General features: G+C 43.5%; 1 protein-coding gene across 1 annotated transcript; it reads left to right on the forward strand.

Annotated features, from left to right (window-relative positions):
- Positions 1-1,592: 1,592 nt before the first annotated feature.
- On the forward strand, positions 1,593-2,365 carry LOC149207918 (uncharacterized). Its single transcript, XM_089398184.1, has 2 exons — positions 1,593-1,789; positions 1,906-2,365. Exons 1-2 carry the CDS (start codon positions 1,593-1,595, stop codon positions 2,363-2,365), a joined length of 657 nt encoding a protein of 218 aa, XP_089254310.1.
- The last annotated feature ends 12,067 nt before the right edge of the window (positions 2,366-14,432 follow it).

Here is a 14,432-nt window from a genome sequence, read left to right on the forward strand (position 1 = left end):
GCTGAGGTTTGATATGCTAATACCAGGATGATTGAGAAATATAGCAGAAATGATGATCTGCGCAAGCATTTGGCGTAGTGGATTAAATCTTGGGAAGAATAGCCACAACCAAAATGGGTACATATATTCTGTCATACCCTCGATACTATCCCAATGAACTGGTATTTGGAAATAGATTTATGCCATGGGACAACCAAATGGGATATCTTAAGGGAACGTTTTTTTTTCACCTTCAGCTTTGAGGATGGGTCTGAGTGCATCGATGAAGTGCTCTAGGAAATTAAGGAAGCTACCTTTAGAACTCCTAAAGATCGAGTAGAATGGGTTCAACTCGATTGGAGTACTTAGCTATACCATGCGTTGGAATGCTATAATGTGACTGCAGAAGAAGAAGAAGATGATCCGTGAAAAATCAATATTCCGGAGACTGAAGGACAACACAAGGTTGAAGGACCTAAAGTAGAGAACCCTGATATATCAGAACCTTTGAAGACTAGGCAAGTAAACATTGGATCCAATGTGTAGCCTAAGTTTTCAAAGATATGAGATTATTGGGATGAATATACAATTGATAAAGTTGCTAAGCTTCTATGCGAATACGAGGACTTGTTTCCTACCAAGTTCTCAGACCTGAAGGGAATAGTAGGAGATCTAGGAGTGATTAAGATCACCTTAAAACTCGGTGTGAAGCCCGTGAAACAGAGACCTTACCAACTGAATCCCAAGTATAAGGAAAAGGTTCGGAAAGGGCTAGACAAAATGCTGGAAGCGAGAACTATTGAGCTAGTAGAAGAATCTAATTGGGTAAGCCCTATGGTAGTTCAAGAGAAGAAGCAATAGGGTGAAATCAGAATATGTGCAGACCTGAGGAAGATCAATGATGCATGTGTTCATGACCCATTTCTAACACCGTTTACAGACGAAGTTTTGGAGAATGTTGGAGGGTAGGAAGCTTATTCATTCACTTATGGGTTCTCAGGGTACCATCAAATTAAGATCACACTAGAGGATGGCAACAAGACGAATTTCATGATAGAGTGGGGATGCTTCCAATACATAGTGATGCCATTCAGACTGAAGAATGAACCCGCGATCTTTTCAAGAGTTGTATTTGCAGCGCTCAAAGAATTCATCCATAAATTCCTACGAGTGTATTTTGATGACTAGATTTTTTTGGGTTGGTAAAACACCATGTTGCAAGAATACACCTTATGTTGGATACATGTCGTAGATACCAGATTGCTCTAAATTTGAATAAATGTATCTTTTGCGTGCCTTATGGGATATTGTTGGGCCATGTGGTCTGTAAGCAATGACTAATGGTAGACCCTCTGAAGATAGTTGTGATTGTCAATTTAGGAGCTCTGAATAATGTAAAGTAGCTACATGCAACGTTGGGGCATACTGGTTACTATAAAAGGTTCATCAAAGCTTATGCATAGATAACTGCATCAATGGAGAAATTACTGAAGAAGGACGCGACCTTCTGTTGGGACGAAGAGTGTCAGCATACTCTGGATGTGTTAAAGGAAAAGATGGTGGCTGCGCCTATTTTGGTGTTTCTCGACTAAAAGAAAGAATTTCATGTTCACATGGATGCCTCCTGTATTGCGTTTGGTACGGTATTGACTGAGCTAGGCGAAGGCGAGATAGATCACCTTGTAGCCTTCGCGAGCTGGAAATTGTCAAAGGCTGAGAAGAATTATTCAACTATAGAGCGCAAAAGATTGGCAATGATCTATGCATTGCAGAAGTTTCGACATTATATGTTGGGTGCACATTTCAAAATGTATACAGTTCACTCCGCTCTCAAGTGCCTGGTCAACAAACCTATGTTGGGGGGGAGATCTGTAGATGGTTATTGTTGTTTCAAGGATATGAATTTGAAGTGATCGTAAATCCTAGACAATTGAATGCGGGACCAGATCATTTATCCCGGATTGAGATAGACGAAGAACTAAATAGTTTGGAAGAAGGGTTGTTAGATGTGCAACTCTTTGCTGTAAGGGTCGCAGATGATCACTTTGCTAATATAATCCAGTTTCTAACTACTGGAACAGCCCTGGAAGGATATTCTACTCATCAGAAGAAGGAATTGGTGGTCCACATTGCCGACTTTTTTGTGATTGTGGGACACTTGTATAAGATGGGTACTGAAGAAATACTATGCCGCTACGTTCTGGAATTTGAACGATCTAGTATCCTTGCCGAAGCACATGGAGGAGTGGCGGGAGTACACTATGCAAGTGGAGCGCCCGTGCAAAAGATTCTGCGCGTAGGATTATGGTGGCCAACACTACATAAGTATTCTAAGGCATATTGCAAGGCATTTAATGCATGTCAGAGGACGGGAAAACCATCATGAATGGATGAATTTCCATTGAATCCTCATATTTCATTACAGGTGTTTGACAAATGGGCTATTGACTTTGTGGTTCCAATACATCCACCAAGGAAAAATACTGGAGGCAGTATATTATTACTGCGATTGAATACTTGATGAGGTGGGAATATGCACAATCAGTGAAGGACTCTAGTGCTGCTACACCCACGAAGTTCATATTTGAGTATGTCTTGACAAGTTTTGTGTGTCCTAAGATATTGATGAGTGACATGGATACGTGTTATCTGAATGAAACTATTTTCGCGATGCTCGAAGAATTTCAGGTTTATCATCAAAAGCGTATGCCCTATCATCCTCAAGCAAATGGTACAGTTGAAGCATTCAATAAAATCTTGGAGAATGCATTGACGAAGTTTTGCAACACGCAGAGAAACGAATGGGATGTGCACATACCAACGGTCCTATCGACATATAGGATGACATGTAAAAAGTTGATTAGACAAACCCCATTTGGACTAGTCAATGGGATAGAGGCTATGATGCCTATGGATTATATTGTGCCAAGCTTGTGAATTGCATCATTAACTGATATGGCGGATCGTGAAAATATGGAGGAACGCCTCTTGCAATTGATGGAATAAGAAGAAGACTGATTTCTAGCAAGGACTTCACCAATAGGTGCAGAAGGAGCCTGAGAAGGCTGGCATGATCAATATATGAAGCTGCGCAACTTCAAGGTAAATGAGTTAGTGCTATTATATAATAGAAAGTTCACAAAGTTCCCTAGGAAGTTTCAAATGTACTAGTTCGACCCTATGTAGTCAAGCAAATTACATATGGTGGCATAGTTCAGCTCGCGAAGCTGAATGGGGAAATATTTCTGGGAAGAGTCAGTGGGAGTCGACTGAAGTTATATCAAGGGGATCCTACCCTTGCGTAATAACTACATGATAGAAGGACATCCTTAGTACTCCAGGAAATTGCGAGGGAGTATGGGAGTATAAACTACAATGCCCAAACACTGAAAAAATGAAATAATGTGGATGTGCGAGGGGAGCTAGAAGTGCGCCAGGAGGAGCTGTGCCAAGAGATTTTCTCCATGGAGGATGGTGTCATGAAAATGAGTCTAAAACTAGTTGTTGGATGCATTGTAGTTGATTAGATGGCGAAAGTCCCATTAGGAGGAGTGGGTAGGTTGCATTTATGGTGCAAATATTTGGCAATCCACTGCCAAAGATGCATTTACGAGCAGAAATTGGAGAGAACAATCGGATTTGAATGTGAAATTCCCTATATATCTAGAATGTTGACCTACAGTCAAACACTTTGCTTTCAGAAAAAAAAATTCCCTCCCTGTATGTCTAAGAATGATTTTGAGGAACTTTTGTCATAGCGGGATTTCGCGAAATTGCCTAAGTGGAGCTGTAAGATCTTTCTTGAGAAAATGACTGATCCCGACAGAAGCGTTGTCTCCGAAACCACTATCTTTGATGTTGTTGCCCCTAAAATTGCATTGACAGTGGAAGCTACACCACCTGTGCCTATGACGTCGAGGTCGCCTAGGCTTAAACCATCCACTACTAAGGAGAAACAAAAGAAACCACAGGCTGTATCAGTGAGGCAGTCACCGAGGAAGAACACTACGGAGGCTCGACAAAAAAGGAAGATGGAAAAGTTGAAACAACCATATGAACCCTTGGATCTTGACACAGAGGAGCTTCGTGATGGGGTTGAAGAGTTGGATGTTGAGGAGGGTGAGTTTATCACTAGGCTCCCAGAATATATCCCTTGCAAAAGGGAAAAGCGAAGGTCTCAAAAGATCTCGATTCTAGCAATTTTATGGTCTCTACACCACTATTACCAGAGAAAGTTCCATTTGAAGGTGTGTTATTAGGGTGCATTCCCGCACTAAAAATGGAGGTTTGGGATCTAGCTGACCACGATAAATTCTTGCACTTGGCGACAAACAAATATTTGTCGAAGATATACTATGAGGAGACCAAAGTCACGCGACTAGAGACTATGAAGTGGGTCATAGGGGTTGAAAAAGCTAGGTTGCTGAATATGTTGTGGGTACCAAACTTTAGTTGAATCACTATCAACATGGTGTGTGTATGCCAATTGCTTACACTAGTTCATGATGGGTGTCTTTGGTTGGGAAAGCCCATCCCCATCATAGATATGTTCATCCACCATATCACCAGGTTTCCCTACTAAGGGGTGGATCCCACCAAGGAGTTTGGAGGCAAGAGTAAAGAGAAACAAATCTTGGACAAAATGAAGCGCGAGTATGGCTTAGTGAAGAAGTCGCACGGATACTCTATATGTTCCATCACCGACAGGGAGGTGCAATTTTTGGCCCAAATATTAGCTTGTAAGATTATGAGAAAATGTCGCATTGATGAGGTGCTAGCGCTAGTCATTTCCTTGGCTGCATAATGTGCGAAGGGGGTGTAGTACATCTAGGTGCAGTATCTATGCAAAGAGTTTACGTTGAATTGTCACGAAGCACAAGATGATGGAAAGGCATTCCATTATGAATGGCTATTGTTATTGATTTCCCGCATCGCGTGGAGGCTCAAGAGGACATCCAGTTCCGTCCACGAGACGATGATTTACTAGAGGTCGCAAAGTTCACTTCGCTATGGGCAATGAAGGACCTAGAGAGGGTCGTGGAGACAAAAGTATTATGGGTGTTGGTCAAGATGAACCTTCGCGTTGTGATCAACCAGAGGCCAAGGCTGTCACCAACATTGTGTGGGTAATTGGAGGCCTATGTGGAGTTTAAAGTAGATTCTCATAACGTATCCATCCATGCGAGGCGCCATCCTAAGAAACTATGGTACAAGTTGCCATACCTAGTCACTGACGTAGATGTACATGAAGTCGTGGGAAAATAGCTAAGTAACTTGCTGCAACTATTAGATCTCGGTGCAGGAACCAACACAGTCAGGGAAATTTCCTTTGTGGAGGCCACAACAACGCAGAAGAAAAAGGAATATTTGTAGGTTGCTTCTCGAGGGAAAACAACACAGAAAAAGAAAGAGGTTGAGCAAGCCGCAACCCAAGAAAAAACAACATAGGAAATGAAGGAAGCTTCTAATAAGGCAGTCGCTGACAAGGAGCGCACCACAAAGGAGGCCACACTGGAAGTTGAGGAGTATTATTCTCAACATACTTCGGACAAAGAAGGGTCTGAGGAGGAAGGAGGCAGTGGCGAGGAGCACAACACTCCCATTAAATTGCAGAAGTGGACCAAGGAGATGACTTCTCGACCCAGGAAGAAGAATCAATCGAACAAGCATGCACATGCAGATCCAATGGACTTCACTAAGGGGTACTTGGATGAGATCGGAGACAAGGTCTATGACACAACGACAGAGCTATGGACACAGTTCGAGCAGTAGTACATGCAAATGTTGGGGAGCATGCAAAGGATCTGCGTGAGTTGTAGATTCAAACAGGCTGAATTCAAGCGACCGTCGGACAGGCAAGCAAGATTCAATCGAGCCTGCAGAAATAGAGCACATCAGTGCTAGACACAGACAAAGCCCTAGACCTCAGAGTTATTCCTTTATCAGACGATTCACTGCGCGCAGAAGCAGATGAAGCAAATGCCCAACTCAGAGAGATAAAAGATGTCGGTGTCAACTCAGCCTCGCTTCCTATTCAAACCATCCACATGCTTCATCAAGGGATATCAAACGAGCTCAGGATCAGGGAGCAGCACGCACTATCAGTTATCAGCGAATTCAAGATGAATGATGAGCATGTTTTTGCAGAAAACGCTCAAGCACTGAAGGAAAAGGAAGAATTGGTTGCGCGAAGCCAGATCTTGGAGGAAGAAATTACGAAGGAATGTTAAACACTACTAGAACTTCACATTCTAAACGATGCTGCAGTAACACGAAAATTCAAAAGTTGACTGTCGCAGTAAGAAAATAAAAGGATGAGGTCAGCTTAGTAAAATTTGAGTTCCAAATGAAGATCTCAGAGCTCAAGTTGAAATTTCTTCCAACAACTCTGCTAGAAGTCAGGGAACAACACCGAGAAGCAATTAGAGAAAGTATGACCACTTTGGATGCAGTCGTCACAAGCTGCACACTGATCTTCGAGCAGGTAATGAAACTATGGATGAATCTGCAAGAGGACCGAAACCTACAGAAAATTACCACATATATCAGTGAGCTGCAACAACAGTTTGATGAACTCAGGGCGACTGTGTGCACTTTCGTGCCAGTCCAGTGCTTCGCTCGCATAACAGAAGGAAAATAGCTTCAAATGCAGATTGGGTAGATGGAAAGGAAATAGGTTGTCTTAAAAGCCAGAATACAACCATGGACATAGGAAAAATTGAATACACTCTAGCAGACTCAAAGGACGATGCGCCTCACGATGGAGGGGCCGACTACAGAAAATTTGGTAGAGGAAGTGAATCAAGGTGTGGTGCAAGGTTCTACTGACATAGTTGTGTTGAAGATGGAGCTCAACGACCTCCGTAACAAGATAGAGGCGCCAACTGAGTGACTCGAGTGCAAGTCACCCAATTTGTGTTGGGGGCCTAACAATGTAAACTTTGAAACGGGAACTATAAACTCAAAACGGGAACTCTGGCCAAAAAACCCCAAAAAAACATCAAAAACAGTGCTAAAAATGAAAAGTGTGTATACTGGAACGATGTTTTTTTTTTTAGGTGTCAATTTTGAACGTGTTTTAAAAATGGCAGTGACTACGAAATTTACTACGAAATTTTCGTGCAAAATATAGCTTCAAAACGAAAGTGTTGATACTGGAAAAATGATTTTTTTTTTTAGGGTCAATTTTCAAACTTTTTAAAAAATGCTAATAAAACCAATTTTTTATGTCTCAAACAAAGTTAAATTTTAAGGAAAAAACACATTAATGTTTCTGGTAGAATATCATTTTTCTTTCCTAAGTATAAATTTAACATGTTTTCAACCACAACATGCTAGATACAAAATAAATTGAAATTTTTTCAACTATAAAACTAAAAAAACATGACATTATGAACAAATTATATCACTGAATGAATTCAAAAGTCTTTATTTGTATACTGAATAAAACAGACATTATATCTCTAATTTGATATTGCATTGTAGATATTTAAACAATAAAATTTATCATACTTAAGACATAATCCAACAACATAAAAATTCTTCATAACTTCTCATTTAACAAAATATGGAAAACATTAATTTTATTTGAAGATACGATGCATACATCAGTTATATAAACTGTCTTAAACAATTATTCAAACTCAATCACTCAATAACCGTGGGTAGGCCGTCGTCGTGCCCCCTTCCCCCAACCCATTACCGATCTTTACCATTCACCCATGCCCTCTTCCCCCCTCTGCCTTACCCATGCGCCAGCCCTTGCTACCCCCAACTCACCCACCCATGCACCATTTCCCCAACTCTTCCTTCCCTACCCCACAACTCTCCTCCCCATAAGCCCACCCCCTAACTCCCATTCCCCTCCAATCTCAACTCCTCCCCCCCTTCCTTAACGCCGGCCCCATGGGCCTCGCGCCCTACCCCCCTCCACCCTACCCTTACCCCTACCCCCTACCTTCCCCCACCCCCCACCCTTACCTTAACCCCCACCCCCCTACCCCTTACCCTACCCCCCCCCCCCAAACCCCTACCCTGCACTACCCCCCTCCCCCCCCTACCCCCCTCCCCCCCCTACCCCCCTCCCACCCCCTACCCTTACCCCCCCACCTGCCACCCCCTACCCTACCCCTTACCGCACCCCCCTTACCCCCCCCGCCCTACCCCTACCCCTACACCCCCCTAACTCCCATTCCCCTCCAATCTCAACTCCTCCCCCCCTTCCTTAACGCCGGCCCCATGGGCCTCGCGCCCTACCCCCCTCCACCCTACCCTTACCCCTACCCCCTACCTTCCCCCACCCCCCACCCTTACCTTACCCCCCACCCCCCCCCGCCACCCCCCCCTACCCCTTACCCTACCCCCCCCCCAAACCCCTACCCCCACTACCCCCCTCCCTCCCCCCTGCCCCCCTCCCACCCCCTACCCCCCCCCCCACCCCACCCCCTACCCTACCCCCCACCCCACCCCCCTTACCCCGCCCGCCCTACCCCTACCCCTACACCCCCCTAACTCCCATTCCCCTCCAATCTCAACTCCTCCCCCCTTCCTTAACGCCGGCCCCATGGGCCTCGCGCCCTACCCCCCTCCACCCTACCCTTACCCCTACCCCCCCCCCCCCACCCCCCACCCCCCCTACCCCCCCCCCCACCCCCCCCCCCCCCTACCCTACCCCCCCCCCCCCCCCCCCTACCCCCCCCCCCCCCCCCCCCCACCCCCACCCCCCCACCCCCCCCGCCCCCCCCCCCCCCCCCCCCCCCCCCCCCCCCCCTACCCTAACCCTTACCCCCCCCCCCCCCCCCCCCCCGCCCTACCCCTACCCCTACACCCCCCTCCCCCCCCCACCCCCCTACCCCCCCCCCCCACCCCCTTACCCCCTACCCCTACCCCCCGCATTCCCCCCCCGCTCCCTCCCCACCCCGCCCATCCTCGCCCCCCCTCGGCCCCCCCCCCCCCCTCCCCCTCCCCCTCCTCGCCCCCCCCCCTCCACCACCACCCCGCTCGCCCCTCCACCACCACCGCCCCCTCCCCAGCCCCCCCGCCCACCCCTCCACCGACACTGCCCCCTCCCCCCCCCCCCGCCCACCGCCACCCCCCCCCTCCCCACCCCCCCCCACCCATCCCCCGCCACTACCCCCCCCCCCCCCCCCCCCACCCCTCCCCCCCCCCCGCCCCCCCCCCCCCGCCCACCCATACCCGGCCACCGCCCCCTCCCCGCCCACCCACACCACCCCCCCCCCCCACCCCCCCCCCCCCCCCCCCCCCCCCCCCCCCCCCCCCCCCCCCCCCACCCCTTACCCCCCCCCCCCCCCCCCCCCCCCCCATGCCCTACCCCTACCCCTACACCCCCATCCCCCACCCCCCCCCTACCCCCTACCCCTACCCCCCCATTTCACCTGAGTTTTTGTGATACCCCCCGCATTTCACCTGAGTTTTTGTGATAGATAAAATCATTGATTCTATTAGGGATGCTCATAGTTAATTTGTTCATATAAAAAAATAATGCCTCCAACAAATGGTGATTTCCTATCAATGTTCCCAATTAAATTATCTGAAGACAAAGTTAATCTCTCTAATAAATGGAGTTTTACAGTCAATGCTACATTACTCCTAGTTAAAGTGTTTGAAGATAAAGATAATACTCCCAAAGAATGAAGTTTTCCAATGCCTTTCCAAATAGTTCCTTTAAACCCATTGAGATAGTAGAAAATGTTGGAGAGAATGCATATAGACTCAGTGTACTCCCATACATGCACATTTACTTAGTACTGAATGTAGAGAATATGAAACACGAGGGTTTTTGGCCCCTTTGTCAAGAAGGGGGATGTGGCCTGGACTGAGGATATTTAGATAGCCCAAGTCTTTTGGAATAGTCACTCTTGACGGGTTTAAAGGGTTTGTTGGCATTTGGATGTCTTCCTCTTGTAAAGAAAGGAACCATGGAATCCTAAAGTTTCCTATTGTTATATGTACATGAATCCTAAGTTATGTTCTATGTTAAGTATGCCTAGACTACCAGTTAAATAATTAGTAAACTATGATACAAAGAAGAGACACATGTAAATGGTGCTAATAATAAAGGATGAATGATGTTCTCTTCATAAAATGTTGAATGTTCAAGATGCAAACTAAATACTATGGCTAAATTATAAATGCAATTATAATCTAGAATATGAATTATTCTTAATGAGATATATTAAAAACTACAATAATGAAAGCCTTCGATCTTTTAAACAAACACAGAATAATCTAGAGTTGTTTTTAGATTTCACATCAAGAATTACTATCTAGTTGTTATTTCTTGGTGAGGTAAATTAAAAAGACCGCAGTAATAATTTCTATAGTTGAATTATCTTTCAATTATTCATTTATGAAACAATTCAATAAACATATAACCAAATGAAATAATAAATTAAAAACTCCTACAACAATAACGAAATGAAATAATAAATTAAAAACTCCAACACAAGTATTAATTCAATTTGTGTAAAAATAACTTTCTCAATAATCTGAATCAGTGGAAACAATTTACAGGAACCTAAATCAAACCAAATCAGAACACTTACACAAAATTATTTTAGATCAAAATTATTAGTTTCTTTTATTATGTAAAAATACTTTATCACCATATTTTAACAAAAATAAAAAGTTCTGTTCATCAGACTCCTCTGTTTGAAATCTCTTGCAATTATACAAATAACCGATACATTTAATATTCAACCGGAAATCATTTGTTTGAGTTTGACTTCACGTTTTCTCTTCGAGAATAAAGAATCGGGTACTTTAACATCGTTTTAGAAAAGATTCGAAATTCGTTTGAAAAAATATGACATTTCAAAATCTTATAAACTTGCAGCCTTCCAAGATTACATGCTTATTTATTGAAAAAAAAAAACCATCACAAAATATACAGCCATTCACTTTTATATTCAACTTATACAGATACCCGCGAATGAAAACACAAGGAATTTCACAATTAATATCCTATTATTACAATGTGAAACTAACGACAATATGTGAGCATTTATAAGAGTAATCCGAGCATACCTATTGAAACCAGAGATTACAAATCTCCTCCCCATATTCAGAATTTTGCAGATTATCATTGTTGAAAGTAGGCCGAAACATCCATGTTACAAAATTTTGAAAATATATGTCTTAATGAAAGCCTTGGATGCAAAAGGTGCCTTTTAAACTACCTTTGTTTCGCTTATAACTATTCGCCAACAAACATCCAATAAACCGAAAAATAGAATTATGATAAGAGCATACGTGCTCGTGTAAGATAAAGAGAAAAAACAAATCATTTAGGCGTGAGTTGGGAATTTCATATTGGTTAAGAGTCATGGCTATTCGTTTTTGCATGTACAGTTAGCTGGAATAAGCTCGGTCAAACATTCCCAGAGTAATTTAAAAACACGAAGAATAAAATTATAAAATTATACAGTTCAGTATGGATGAGATATTCTGGAAGGAAAAAACATACTATTTATTATTAACTTAATTGTAGTTGAATGTTTAATCAAACCTGCGGGTCGATTCCCGGAATCGACCCGCCGCCGGTGGGGCTGGGCGGGGCGGCCCGCGCAGCGCCACCCCCGAGCCGCCCAGCCCGACCGGCGGCGGGTCGGCGCCGCAGCGCCACCCCCGGGCCACCCAGCCGCCCCGCCCCACCCGACCGGCGGCGGGTCGATTCCCGGAATCGACCCGCAGGTTTGATTAAACATAAACCTGATTATGTTACTAGTGGATCTGCGGCTTCTGCTCTTATGTATTCCCTGGTTATCTATTCTGAAGCTTGGAAGCTGCTACACTCAGAGCGGGGTCAACAATGGAGTCTGATTCTCAGAAATGCGGAGAGAATTGAATTTATGGTTTTTGGAATTTGCATAGCAAAGAGGTGGGTTAACAATAAAGTTTTATTCTTTGAAATGTGGAGCGAATTCAACTCATGGTATTTTAATAATAAAAATGTTTTAATTTTAGGAACTGTATCAACTAAATTAAAAATTTCACCATTATTAAAAAGAAATAGATTTAATTTATTTGCTAACCAATTTTGAATCAGTAAATGTGGTTTATTTTATTCTGATAATGAATCATACTTATTAGTTCTAAACATATAAACAAATAAATTTTGATGTAATTTTAGCCAAAAATATTTCTCAATAAATTTAAGATAAATCACAAAAACCTAAATTCAATTGATTCAATCCAACAAAAATAAAACATCAGATTTAACACAATACCTTCCTTGTATTTCAAAAGCTTCAAAAGTTGATTGTTACTCAATTATATTTGAAAAGCTGATTGTTCAAAAGTTGATTGTGGGCGGGGGGGGGGGGGGTAAGGGGGGGGGGGGGGGGGGGGGGGGGGGGGGGGGGGGGGGGGGGGGGGGGGGGGGGGGGGGGGGGGGGGGGGGGGGGGGGGGGGGGGGGGGGGTAGGGCACGGGGGTAGGGGTGGGTAGGGGCTGCGGAAGGGTACAGTTGGGCAGGGTGTGGGGGGGTGGGCGCAGTGGCGAGGGGCAGCCGCGGGGAGGGGTTGGGGGGTGTAGGGGGATTGGGGGGGGGGGGGCAGGGGCAGGGGCGGGGGGCGAGGGGGGATGGGGCGCGGGAGTGTGGGGGGACGGTAGGGGGTAGGGTGAGGGAAGGGGAGGGGGACCGGGGAGGGGGGGAAGCTTAGGAAGCTTCGTTCAAACAGAAAATTCAGCTAAAAACAAACATCTAGCGTGGCATGCAAAGGATGGACCACGAATAAATACAGAGTTGGTGAGCGAAACAAAGAGAAAACACAGATTTGATGGATGCAGGGAGTACAATAACTTGGTAATCATATCGAGGGATTTGTCATCATCATCATTTTCGGAGATTGGATCAGGCGTGTTACTTTAATTATTAATGTGTAGTGAATCCAGACAAGAGATCTCTCGTGAGAGGAATAAGTTAATGGGGCCGGGGCTTCAATGTAGTCGTCAGGGGGTTGTGGGGGGCGCATGGGTAGGGGCTCGCCCATACTTGCCTAATTGTGCACTTAGCCTCATTATCCCTCACCTGACCTCCCGCTCGCCCATCGACCTGCCTGCCCGTTAGAGGTGGCTGGGCAATTCTGATTATACAAATAAAAAATTTATGGTATATTTTTGCTGTTAATTTAAGTTAATATGTTTTTTTATTTACTAATTTATGTGTTTTTTTTTAAGAAAATGGCATCAAGGAAAATTTATGTGAATCTTTCTGGACCAAAGAGTCTTAAAGGTGTATCTTCAAAAAACATTGGTGAACGAACTCCACCTGAGCTCATGCCTACAAATATTTCAAGTGCTTTAAGTGATAAGAAGCTAATCTCATATTGGAAAAGTTCAAAAGAGGTGAAATTTCCATCAAGAGTCTGGTATGTGAAAGAAAGAGAGAGCACAACTGTGATTTTCGCATTGATTTTTAAGTTAATTATTATTTTTTGAAAAAAAAAGTTGTTATTATTATTTTTTTGACATGAAATTCATAAAAAAAACTATTATTTGACCATTTTTAGTTAATATTTTTGTATAAAAATTGTGATTTTGACATGTTAATTCTAGCAAAAAATTATCAAAACGTTTAGTTTTTTTGTTATATTTATGTTAAAAATGATTATTTTTATGTCCATTGTTAAAAAATGTTGTTTTTTAGAAACAATTATTTCATGTGGATTGAAAAATTAATTAAGGATGTATAAATATGTAGATTATCTAAAATTCAAACTATCGACTTTCTAATTTAAAAACGCAAAACAATAAAAACCCCCCTTAAAAAAAAAATATTAAGATAGAGAACAAGAAAATATGAATAAAATGATGACTTCAAAAACTATCAAATTTAGAAAATAATTTTTTACATTTCACACACTAGAAAATTAAAAGTCAAAAAATAGGTCTTTTAAAAAAAGGGTGTGATGTAGAATACTCACTTTTTAAAATCAGCATGAAAATCACTACCATTCTAAAACTTGATTTCATCCTTGAACATGAAAAAAAATTAAAGTTCCAAAAACCATGTTCTAAAAAAAACGTGTATTCTGCATCACCACTTTTGAAAATCGGGTCATTTTTTTGCTATCTCTACGAAACGGGTAACAGTATCAGTTCCCGTTTCAAAGTTTACATTGTTGCCTGCTGGGATGGGGTTCGTGGGGTCAAATTTGTTAAGTTTTGAGTCAATTTTGTATTATCTTTTGTATTGGATGTAAAGTCTCTGTGAAATATGGAAAGCGAAGCTAGTAGGAGTCAAAGGTGCTTTAGTTCCTTCGTTGGCTAGGTGATAAAGTTTTTTTGAGACCCGCCCATGGTCCGTGGACCATGGTATTATAAAGAAAATTCCATATAAAGTTGAGTCATAGTGAGTCTTAGAGGAGAACTGAACTGGAAGAATCAATGTAAGAGCAAGGTGCTCAGGCAGGAAATGTATGTTTCTTGTAC

This window comes from Pinus tabuliformis, chromosome 1_2, assembly GCF_031772625.1.
Source record: "Pinus tabuliformis cultivar Carrire ecotype Pingquan chromosome 1_2, CPIR1, whole genome shotgun sequence".
In the NCBI taxonomy this organism is placed as follows: Eukaryota; Viridiplantae; Streptophyta; class Pinopsida; order Pinales; family Pinaceae; genus Pinus; species Pinus tabuliformis.